This window comes from Odocoileus virginianus, chromosome 17, assembly GCF_023699985.2.
Source record: "Odocoileus virginianus isolate 20LAN1187 ecotype Illinois chromosome 17, Ovbor_1.2, whole genome shotgun sequence".
NCBI classification, from domain to species: domain Eukaryota; kingdom Metazoa; phylum Chordata; class Mammalia; order Artiodactyla; family Cervidae; genus Odocoileus; species Odocoileus virginianus.
The window spans coordinates 37,755,704-37,767,909 of record NC_069690.1 but is presented as its reverse complement, the minus strand read 5'-3'; the positions used below and the strand labels follow the sequence as shown (position 1 = coordinate 37,767,909).

Sequence of the window (12,206 nt, the reverse complement as noted above, 5' to 3'; positions counted from 1 at the left end):
CACTGAGCATGTAATGCCTTTAAAATTTTTTTTCTGTTTTACAAATTAAATTAAGTTGATGTATAACATATAAATTATAGGTGTAAAATATAATGATTCACAAATTTTAAAGATTATACTCCATTTGTAGTTATTATAAAATATTTGTTTTGTAATTCCTTTAAATTATTTCATGTGGAAGAACTTATTTTTATTTAAGCTGTTAATTATAGCTCTACCATGATAAAAAAACTAAACGTCTTAATACAAAATAATGCTTCAATTAGCTATGTACTATATATTTATTTATGTGTTTTATGCTTAATATTTTCGTGTATAAATTCATTTACTAGCAACAACTCTTAAATTGAATAATAAATCTATAAGCAGAACAGTATTCTATACTATTTGCTGTTTAATTCACTCCCAAGCAATTGATATTCCAATTACTGCTAAAATACTACAATTGTAGTTGTCATAGTTCAATACTAATTTCAAACAACAAAATATGTGATTATTGTGCATTACCTGCAATTTCCTATGATAAGCTCTTAGTGTTTTTTAAAACAAAGAAGTTCTTAAATATTTCTAAAAAATGTGTCTGCCTTAGCAGTTGTTTTTTAGTTTATAAGGGAAATTGTGTCAATGACTTTTTTCTGTCTCTCCCTTTATATATGACTTTGATTTTATTTTTACTTAAAATATAAGGAAGCAAAGCTAATTAGAAAAGGGCATTCTAGGCTTAAACATTTGGTCTGTGATAAAGCCATAGCATATGGTTTACAAAGACAATTTTCCCACTTTATGCTTAAGTACTTTATTAAGGGAAATTTTCTCATTTCTAAAAGATAATGTAAAGTTAAATGATGCTTTTTAAAAATTCAATTTCATTTATTTTTGGCTGTGCTGGGTCTTGGTTCCTAAGTGGGCTTTTTCTCTAGTTGCAGCAAGCGAGGGGCCACACTTTGTTGGAGCGCCGGCTCTATGGTGTAAGGGCTTCAGTGGTTGCGGTGCGTGCGCTCAGTAGTTGTTCCCGGGCTCTAGAGCACAGGCTCAATAGTTGTGGCACATAAGCCTAGTTGCTCCTTGGCATGTGGAATCTTCTCAGACCAGGGATCAAACCCGTGTCTCTTGCACTGGCAGGCAGATTCTTTACCTCTGAGCCCCCAGGGAAGCCCTAAAGTGATACTTTTAAGGGATTTTAAAGTTTGAACAGTGCTAATTTTAAGTTTTTTAAAAGAAAACAAATTTTCTGAGATTTAATAATTCATGTCATGCCAAGTTTCAAACTCAGAAAGTTTGGATTGGATTTCTTATAAAAAATACCCAATGAGTTTTAGGTGGTTCCAATTTAGTAACATTTATTAATATCTTCCCATTGTTTAACTGTTTCCTAAAATATATTCTCTTTCTCCTAACATAAAATATATTATTTTACACCTAAACCCCTTATTTTTTTAATCAAGAAAGCAAGTATTAATATAATGATTTTTAGCCAATTAATTTTATGCCAATTTTATACCAATTAATTTTTTTAGTAATCTGCATTATTTAGAGATGTTTTAGTACATTGATATGTAGTAAAATTTCAACCCCATTTTTATAGGAAGTGATTGCCCTATGGCACAGATTTATAAGATCTAAAGAAAACTTTGTATTACAAAAGTAATTTTTGCAGTGTTTTATTATTTTAGGATGACAATACACAAATAATTTAAATGTGAAATTTAGAAAACTTTTACCGAAATGAGCACAGGAAAACTCAAGTTATAAACTGACATAGCATGGATATGGACACAAAGTCATAAAATTTCTTCCAAAATGTAATTATTTATTTTTTAAAACCATAATATTTTGCAAGTTATTGAAAATATGATCTGTCTGTATATTGTGCCCAATATCACTGGTGTATAACTGAAATTGGCTGACTGTTTTCACTGAATTGATTAGTCATATCAACTTTGTATGGCCTTCCTAGGTGGCCCTAGTGGTAAAGAACCTGCCTGCCAATGCAGGAGACATAAGAGACACGGGTTTGGGAGGTGGGAGGGAGGATCAGGATGGGGAATACATGTAAATCCATGGCTGATTCATGTCAATGTATGGCAAAACGCACTACAATATTGTAAAGTAATTAGCCTCCAACTAATAAAAATAAATGAAAAAAAAAAAAAAGAGAGAGAGACACACGGGTTTGATCCCTGAGTTGGGAAGATCCCTGGAGAAGGGCATGGCAACCCACTCCAGTATTCTTGCCTGGAGGATCCCCACAGACAGAGGAGTCTGGCAGGTTACACCCATAGGGTTGCAAGGATTCTGACACAACTGAAACGATAGGGATACAGATTGAAGAGCCTTGACTTCATAAAAGACTTAAGAGGGAGCCTGGTTAGAGACTATATATATACCATGAAGATCAACATTACCATAATTAACTGTGTAACTTGGACCACTCCAAAATATTGACACTTGCCCTACTTACCTAGGAAAGGACCTAAAGCTGCTCTCTTGACTTGAAGTACAAAGTTTAGTTTGAAACACAGGTTATGCCAGAGTTAGAGGAACGTTTTAGTGGGAAATGTTATATCAAGGACTCCAAATAACTGAAGATCATCCCTGAATATATTAATGTTCGGAGCCATGCTTTCCCCATTAGTATATCTCTCAGCTTACCTCATTTTGCTACATACCACCTCATAGTGTACTTGTTAATATTCCTTAAACAGCTTAGGCAAATTATCGCTGATATATGTTTGGGGGTAAATAAATATTTTCATTTTCTCCTCACAATGTGGCTGTTGGTACCCAAAAAGAGTTTTGCAGGTGAGTTTTCATTATAAAATGTCATTTGGGGAGAGCAGAAAAGCGGACTCCTGGTAAAGTATAAAAGAGTTTGTTTTGTGGGACTTCTATGCTCAAAGATGGAATTTCCATCCTAGAATTATAGAATTTTGAAATGGAAAAGCTCATAAACAATTTTCCAGTCCAACCATTTCTTTTATCAGAATAATCTGAAGCCCAAAGGTTAGGTGGGCTTCCCTGATGGCTTAGCTGGTAAAGAATCTGCCTGCAATCTGGGAGACCTGGGTTCAATTCCTGGGTTGGGAAGATCCCCTGCAGAAGGGAATGGCTACCCACTCCAGTATTCTGGCCTGGGTTGTATACTCCATGGGTTTGCAAAGTTCAGGCACTGAGCGACTTACTTTCAAAGGTTAAGTGACTTATTGAAGATCACATAATTTGTTGCCTAGACAAGTTCCTAGAACAGTGTTTTTTCTTGGCCAGATGGTGTGACGTATATTATACTTCCTCAATTCTCTTTTTTTTTTCTTCTCAATTTTCTTTTTAAAACATGGAAATTAAACATAATGTTATAAATAAAACTATTAGGCTAATCTCTCTCCTTGTTTATTTATAAGCCAGAAAGAAAAATCAAATGTAGAACAATCATGACAGACTTTTCAAAGAAATAGATACTGCAGATTTGGAGCCCAATTCTACCTGGACCCTCAAATACATGGTTTCTTCAGCCCTACTTGGACAGAGAAATAAATGTTGAAAGTTTTTTGCTTTTGTTTTTTTAGAAAGAGAACATTTGGCAATACAAAAAAAAGAAACAAACACAAAACACACTTATTTGAGGGTAAGAGAGTTTTTCCCAAATAACAAGTGTAGCCATTTTGTTTCAATAATTTATAATTCAGGTATGCAGAAAGAATGAGGACTGTTGCTCTCCTTAAATGAGAAGCTGGAGCCCAAGGGGCATGAAGTGGGGAAGATAAATCTTAAAAACTCAAATGACAAGTTCCTTCTATAGAGTGAGACACGGAAACCACACAAACCCAGATTGTGCAATCTTTAAAGTCAGTGAGTGATAAAGCAACTACTTCATAGATGAAGATAGACAACATGCTCTTGGACTTACAAGGGAACACCCTTCATGTGAGCAAGAAAAGAACATAATTTAGCTTAATATGAAGTTGTAATTAAGACCTAAGGGGAAAAAAAAAAAAAGACCTAAGGGAACACTATCAAATGAATTTTTGAGCAGTTCTCCATGGTAACTTTAATGAGTCTACATTTTAGCTCTTTCTCAACATCCTCCATCTACAGCTTAAATGCACGCAGCAGTTGCCAGCCATGCCCATGAATTCCCGATGTCCCAGCCGAGTGCTTCTGCCTCTGAACTCTAAAAATCCGCTTGCTGGACAGGGGTTAACCATATCCGGAAAGCTTTAGAAGAGGTCTGCTGGGCAGCAGGATTTCTGTTGATAAGAGGCCTCTTGTTGGACTGGAATCCAGGAGCTGTGGGAAACCCAGAAAAAGCAAGGCTCAGATGGGAATACAAAGGTATCAGCTCCCGACATTGGGAGTTTCTCTCTCTGCCAAACCCCACAGTCGGGGAAGAATTGACATCTTCCCCAAATCCCACTCCCAAGTAAATTTCATTTGCTATCTCATCCTCAAGTTAGAATGAGTTACTAGTTAATTAATTAATGCAATTATGCAAGCATAATTGTAAGCCACTCTACTGACATAAAGATGTTTTTAACCTTTAATTACCAGGAGAAAATGGACAAAGTGGAGTTTGAGCACCTAACTTGAAGAAAAAACTAGGAAATAATAGTTCCTCCCACCATGCACACCACTCCCAATCCATTCTACCTAAAAATCCTTTGATTGTGGGTTTTATTTTCATTTTAAAAATCATTATTTTAAATTAGGTCTCAAAGAAAGAAGTTGGCATTTCTTATTCTTTTCAGAGTGGTCTGGGAAATGCAACATAAGTGCATCTGAGAAAAAAAATTGGAAAACAAGATCCCTTGTAATTTTGTTTTTGAATCAATACCCGAAATAATGACCAGAAGCAAAAATCTACCGGTGCGTCAGCAAGCAGGATGCTCCGCCAGTCAGCTTCATCCTTCCCCCCTGAGCTGTGGGCTCCACGCCGCCGCTTCGGGTCCCTAAAGCAGGTAGATAATGTAGGACAGAATGACCAGGCCTATGATGGCAAAGAACATCAGGATGAAAATATCCAGCATTGTGGAGTCCTTGGCCGAGGAAGCCTCTGGATTCCGAGGAAATGTGAGCACGGAGACTGCAGCCAGTGGAGAGAAATGGCTCCCCTTTCCCTCTATAGCTTAGCCCTCCTTTCCCCCTCCCCCTTCCAGTGCCTGAGACTAAGGGATACTGCGGCTCCATCGGCAGCTTACTACCCGCCCCCGTGCTCCCCTCCTTCGCCCAACCAATCAGAAAGCTCGGGAGCGGGTAACCAAGGAACTGCTCGATTTAGACCAGGCAGAAATGAAGAGGCTCAATTTCTCCCCAGGAACCCAATCCTACCCTTTGTATCTAAATGGAGTCTGTATATTATGGAAATAGGGAAGAGATCTGACCTGTATCCAGGTGCCCAAAGAATGATACCTTCTGAGTGCTTTTCTTCTCTTTTTCCTCTCATGAATCCTTAGCAAAGGAACTCAAAATGATGGTTGGGGGCTGGGTGGGCCATTGGCACGTTGCAGTCAGATTATGGAGGGACAAGGACAAAGGTCTCACGTGTGTTTCAGATGGCATCTCAAGGGGATGGAGCTGAGACTTAACGGGATTCCTATATTGTGTCAGATATTGCATTCGTGGTGTAATTTCAACCTCCCTGCAAGTCTTTTATAGATGAGGCTCAGAGATGATCAGTAACCTGCCTAATGTTTCACTGGAAAGGCCAGAGACCAATTCAAAACTAGGCTTGTGCACTCCGGAATCCACATTCTTCTGTCGCCCCAGACCGGCCCACCCTGTCAATCTGAAATCCCCTCAGGTCCACCTGCGCTTCTCAGCTTGCATTTTGCACAGATCCTTCCTATGCCTGTGAGCATCAGAGGCCTCTCCTCCAACCATTCCTTATCTCTTTGTGGTCATTTCCCACATCCTTATCCTCTCTTATATCCTCTTCAGAGCTCATTGCAGTGTTATACCCAGAGAGGGCACTAAAGAACTCTCCGTCAGGCCCATCCCTGTGCAGTTAAGTGTTTAGAAATGCAACTCAGGTGACCTTTTTTTTTTTTTAATTGAAGTAGAGTTGATTCACAACTTTGTGTTAATTTCTGCTGTACAGCAAAGTGATTCAGTTGTACATATATATCTTTTTCTTATTTTCCAAGTGGCTTTTTCTGAGGGGAAAGAATTGATGTTTCATAGTTTAAGCTGGGTGGTGGGTAGTTATGCCTTGTTTTTATTATGCCTTTTGCCTTATTTACTATTAAATTAAAAAACAAAAGCAAAAAAAAAAAAAAAAGCAAGTTCCCTGTGACACCTCTGAGGCCTAGTGTCCTTGGCTCCACCCTAACTAGCTCCTTTGAGGGGCACAGGATGGGGGCAACAGCAGCCCCTTCGTCATGCTAAGCCTCAGGAACTTAGGCTGCTTTAGAAGGGAGTCTAGAAACTGCTTGCGTGGGTTCGCATAAGGAGGCAGAGCAAGAGCTTCCTGTGAGTTGGGAGTGGAGACTTGGCACTGGTTCCCTCCCAAGCACTGTCCGGAAAAGGGGAATGAATGAAGCCTCCTGGGGAGAGGGGGCTACAGCTCTGCAGCAAACAGGGGCAGGCCAATGGAGGCAAGATTTGCCAACTCAATGTCTGCTACTGGGGACACATTAGGCCTCCCGTGGTGTCAGTACCATCTGTAATTATCCCACCCAGAGCTGCCTCAGCTGCTCGGAGCAGCCGTGTCATCTCCTGATCACAAAGGCTCTCACTTTGGGGAAAGCCCTTTTCCTCTCCACCCTGCTGCTATCCTGAAGCCAGGGGAAGCCTGAATTCTGCGCCCGGGATGAAGAACGCCGCTCTCCACAAGGCCGCAGCACAAGGCTGACTGGTGGCCCCCGAGCTGCGGACAAAGGATCTGGATTCCTTCTCTGCCACCTCCTTTTCCCAACCGGGCAGAAGAGGGGAGGCAGGCTGCCTGACCTGGTCAAAGTTCAGACCCAATGCACCTGGAGCAAAGAACTGAGCCTGGGAGATACTGTGAGGTGAGGGCAAAGCGTGTGGGTGCAGGGTTCCTGTCAAGGTCACGGCAGGAGGCCAGGAGCATCACATTGGGGTCCTGAGACCTCCAGCCTTGCCACTAGCTGGCATGACTCCCACCAAACCACTGCCTTCCTGGGCTTCAGGGAACCCCCTCTGTAAGATGGATATCAAGCAGTTACTTCTTTCATAGGGCTGTTCATAAAGTCAAAGGGGAAAAAAAGTGTGTCTAAAATGCCCCCAAGGAGACAGGACACACACACACACACACACCACCTGAAGACCAGAGAGAGCAAGCCAAGTCCGCAGGTAAAAATTATACTTTTATTTGAGTCACCAGGAGAAAGATTCACTTGTGGTCCAAGTCAAATGTTCAGAATCATAACAGGCCAGAAAGATTTGATCCCAAGCACAAGCCCACGAGGGAGGGGACCAAAACAGACCAAGAAAAGACAACCACCCCATATAAAAAGATGAATGGACGGCTTCACACACACACACGCACGCACACACACACAGATGAAATGTTTGGACAGAAGCAAATTCCATGTGATCATTTCTATTTCTTTTTAAATACAGGTTTGTGGGGTGGTATTTTTTTTCCAGCTATTAAAAAAAAAAAAAAAGGCCCAAAAGTGCATATGTGAGGGGGAAAAGGCAGAAATTAAGCAATAAAGTAGTTTTCCCTGGAGGGACATGAGGAAGAAAACAGGAAGCAATATTGAGAGAATTCACTTTTCTCACCATTGGGCTTCTTGCATTTTATTATTGGTCCACTAAAGTTATATTCACATTCTAGCTTTGTTGCATCTTCTTTCCTGGGATTAGATTGGCTAAAAAAAAACAACCCTCTGTGAACTGTAAGAAAAGACCAGGGACTTGGTCCAGCCCTCAGGTTCTGTGCTCTGCTAGGGATGGATGATTCTGGAAAGGAATAAGGACTCTCAGCAGCCCCTAGATCCCTCAGCACCAGTGTGATAGTCCCTCCTCTCTCTGGGGGTGTGTAAGAAAAGGTCCCCTATTTTTAGGATGGGAGGAACCAAGGGCTGGCAGCAAGATTCCAGTGGCTGGCTTGCCTTGTTTTGGAAGAAAAATTAAGCTGAGTGAAAACAGGCTACTTCTTGCTCTCCAGCCCCTCTTCCCAGCTTCTCACTTCCCTGCCAACCACAGGTTCTCCAACAGGGTATGTCTCTCTGACCTTTGGTCCCAGAATCCACATTGTGCTTTGAGATTAAGAGGAAATAGAATGGACTAGCGTCTGCCCACGGCTCCCAAAATCGTTCCTTCTCTGCCTCCCTCATCCCCCACACTGCCCAATATAAGACTCTCCACCCACCCTCACCGTGGCTGTGGCCAAGGAGGGAAAGAGATTGGTCAGTCAGGCAGGGGCTCAAACCTCTGATCTGGGGTAAATATTCCCAAGCCAGCTCACAAGCAGTGAGGACTAGATGTTAAACATGCCTGTAGGCCCCTCCATCTCCTGCAGGGCACAAGGATGCAAAGATGGCAACAACAGGGCCTGAGTCAGTGGCCTTGGGGTAAATATGGGAAGGGGAGACCCAGAAGGGTGACAGGAAAGCCCAGAGATGAATAAAATCAGGCAAGGGTGGTCACAGCCACCCATGAGTGAGAGAAGGGACTTGGAGATAGCACCATCTTTCCCTTCCTCAACTCGGGTCTGCGCTTCCAGTTTCGTAGCCCTGGGACCCTCTCTCCCTTTATTTCAAGGAGACTTTAGGTAAATGGGCCAGCTGGGGGAAGGGCAGGGTGGGAAGGAAGATGGGAGAACTCAGTGTAGGTGACACAGGGTCCCCTGGCTCCCTATCTACAGCCCAGGACACAGACATGGGGGGAAAGTATCTGCCTGGAGTCATGAAGTCTTTCCTCTCCCCACTCCTCCACCACGCTACAGGCCCCAACATCAGCCTCCGTCAGGTACACACCCCCTCCTCACTTCTGCACTTTGGAAAGTGGGGTGGTGGGCTTCCTCCATCCAGGGATAGAAGGAAAGGAGGGATTCTCATTCCAAAGAAAACATAAGGAATTTATCTCCCTCAAGGACCTCCCTCTGTGCACCCTCCTGAAAGTCCACAGCCTGGCTGCTTCTCTCACACTCGCTCGCACACTCGCCTGTCACAGACACCTGCAGACACCCACTCCTTCCCCCTCAAGGAAGTCATGGAGATGCAGAGCGGGCTGTGGCTTCGAACAGTCCAGTCCCCCTGGGGTCAGATCAGGTGGTGTAGGATGAGGGGAGGCCATGGAAGGCCCCAAGCTGCCTTCCCAGGAGGAGCGGCCCATCTAACTAGGTCTCAGGGGCTGGGTTGCACGGCTGAGAGGCCTGAGGCTTCCTTGCCCCATCTTTCAGGAGGAGGCAAGCCAGGGATCCTGGAGACTCAGTGGGAAGGAGAGAAAAGGGCTGTGAAGAGAACACCCCGTTCCCCTTTCCTGCAGCTGTCCCTAAAGCAGAAAGGTGAGACGCGGACCCAAGCCGAGCTTCCAGCTCCTGGCCCACACCAGGCCCGGGTGAGCAGGAGAGCGAAATCACAGTGTGAAAAGGAACCGTGGGGAAGGATGAATGAACACCAAAGCAGGAACTTTACCGCCTCTGTCCACCGTGAGCGGGAAGACGGTGGTGAGGGGACCTCTTGGAGGGCCGGCAGCCCCATCTGAGACGCAGAGGCAGAGCCCACCTCACTGGCACAACAGCAGCACCCTCCCCACCCCCACCCCCATCCCAGGGCACGGGCAGCAGGGTCCCACTCCTGGGAATGTGTGGAGCCCCTCCTCTGGGAGTCCTGGGGGTCTGGGGCTCACCTCAGTCCTGGAATGTTTGGATGTATGAGGAGGTGGGCAGGAGGGGCTGAGGGGCAGAAAAGAGAGAAGGCAGAGGCCTGGGAGCCAACGGGTCGCCCACCCAGACCATCCCCACAGGCCTTGGCCTCCCACAGAGCAGTTCACATGTGTTCCATCCAGAGAGAAAACCAAGAAGTTGGTCAAGGGAAAAACCTGCCAGAAGGGGAGCTGCGAAAGTGGCAGAACAAGGCTTCGGTTGGCAAAAGAAGCTGGAAGAGGGGGAGGACAAACAAGCTGTTGCAGAATTTAAAAAACAGAGACACCGAAGGGTGGACAGGTCACGCCCAGGACAGACGCGATGCTGTGGAATGCACTGAAGACGGATGGGGCGGGCGGTGCCCGGCGGGCTCAGATGGCCTCCACGTAGTTGGCTGGCAGCATCCCCGTGTCACCGGTGCGCTCCACGGTCCCGTACATCCAGCCGTCGTCGATCTGCTGCACGTTGACGATGGTGTCCCCATCTTGGAAGGAGACCTCGTCCTCGTCGGCAGCACTGTAGTCGTACACAGCACGGTACCGTTTCTGCAGGGGTGGGGGCGCGGTCAGTCAGGGTGCCTACCTCTCTGGGGCCCCGGAGCAGAGGGCACCAGGAGCTAGGAGACAAGGACGGGCTAGGCTCTGCCTCAAGTTTTCTCACCTCTATGTCACACTTTCTGAGAGCAATCACCTTATTAACACTGTATCTGGCACCTCCTAAGGGCCAGACACAAACAGGGACGGCAGTTACAATACCTCCACCCCGTCTCTCAGAACAGGAATACAGTACTGTCCAGTGGACATCATGCTGGGTTGAGTTTAAAATTATGACTTGCCCTGCGTGCTATTATCTGTATTATTATAAACACCAGTCTTTTTTTTTTTTTGAAGCTGTTGATGAATCTGGTTCTTAAGTTCAGGATAAAGACCAACTCCTAGGAGAAAAAACTCCAGGTGATACAAGTACCTGTCAGGTCCTACCTTCCAACCTCAGCCAAAGTCTTGTGTTTAAACCCCAGCTCTAGGAAATGTCCAGTAAAAACACATGAAATCCAACTGTGATCTTGGAAGCAGGCAAGATTCTAACGTCCTCTGACCATCACTGCCCTTGACACTGACTTGTCTCTGGGAGTCGGCTTAGCCTTTAGGGTCCCCCAGGCCAGGTTCTGGGATCCGTTTGGGTCCAAGGCTGGATGAATCCATCAGAAATCAGAATCTTCCCCAGCACCCCACCCCACCTCCAAGACCCTGTTCAGACATTCTGTTTCCATTCCCCTGGTCTGCCTCCTCCCACTGTTCATCTATTGTGATCTCAGGAGGAACTTTCCAAACTGCAAAACTGATGAAGTTACTTCCTGGCTTTAAACCCTTCAGAGGCCCCCTATCCTATTTAGCACAAAACTTCAAATTCCCCCCACCCTCCACCGCGCAGCAGAAACCAGCTTCATCAGCCCTAAAGACTATGGAATAAGAGATCACAACCCTCCAGGCTTCTTATCCTGCTTTCCAGATGAGGAAACACAGGTTCTGAGAAAGTAATCTATCTAATTCCTGCAGGATTGATTCATAACCTCTCCCAATCCAATGCTCTTCATGCACTACTTTTTTTTTTTTTCATGCACTACTTTTATAACCAGAAAAATAAATATTAGAAACCACCACCAAAAAAAAAAGGTCACAACCCTCATGGAATGACTGAAGTGACCTCAGTCCTTATCACCAACTGTGCCTTTAATCTCTTGGGCCAAGTCACCACCATCTACGCCTGCATCCTGTAACAGCCACCCAACTCATCTCCCTGCTTCCACCCTCAACTTTTTATTGCTGCTTCTCAACACAGTTGCTGAAGCCAGCTTTTAAAACACAAGTCAAAGCCCTTACTCTGCACAGCTTGCCAGTCATGATGGCCTCCAGGCAGCCTGAAAGGCAAAGTGTTAGTCGCTCAGTCATGTCCGACTCTTTGCGACCTCATGGACTGCAGCCTGCCAGGCTCCTCTGTTCACGGAATTCTCCAGGCAAGAATACTGGAATGGGTAGCCATTCCCTTCCAGGGGATCTTTCCAACCCAGGGACTGAACCTGGGTCTCCTGCATCGCGGGCAGATTCCTTACCGTCTGAGCCACCAAGGAAGCCGGAAGCCTGCAAGTCCTTGTGTGATCAGACCTGTCCCTCTCCAGTCACCTTGGCATTCCTGCAGATCTCTGAACTCTCCTAGAACTCTCCTGCCTCAGGGCCTTGACACTTGCTGTTCACCACTCATTCCTTTACTGAGCCCTTTGCTGCCCCCTCCCCTTCTCACCCTGCTGTCTTTTTCTTCAGGGCTTATCTATGACCTTTTGCCACATACACACTTATCTATTCGTCTGTCTCCCTGACTG

At 44.9% G+C, this 12,206-nt stretch overlaps 1 protein-coding gene across 2 annotated transcripts in view; it reads right to left on the bottom strand.

Moving 5' to 3' along the window:
- Positions 1-7,301: 7,301 nt before the first annotated feature.
- The window catches only part of LASP1 (LIM and SH3 protein 1), a 40,638-nt gene continuing 35,733 nt past the window's right edge, over positions 7,302-12,206 (bottom strand). For both annotated transcript variants that reach the window (XM_020879529.2, XM_020879525.2), the window contains exon 7: positions 7,302-10,374. In XM_020879529.2, coding sequence (XP_020735188.1) covers positions 10,201-10,374 — 174 coding nt within the window. In that variant the 3' untranslated portion in view covers positions 7,302-10,200. The remainder of the gene's footprint in view (positions 10,375-12,206) is intronic.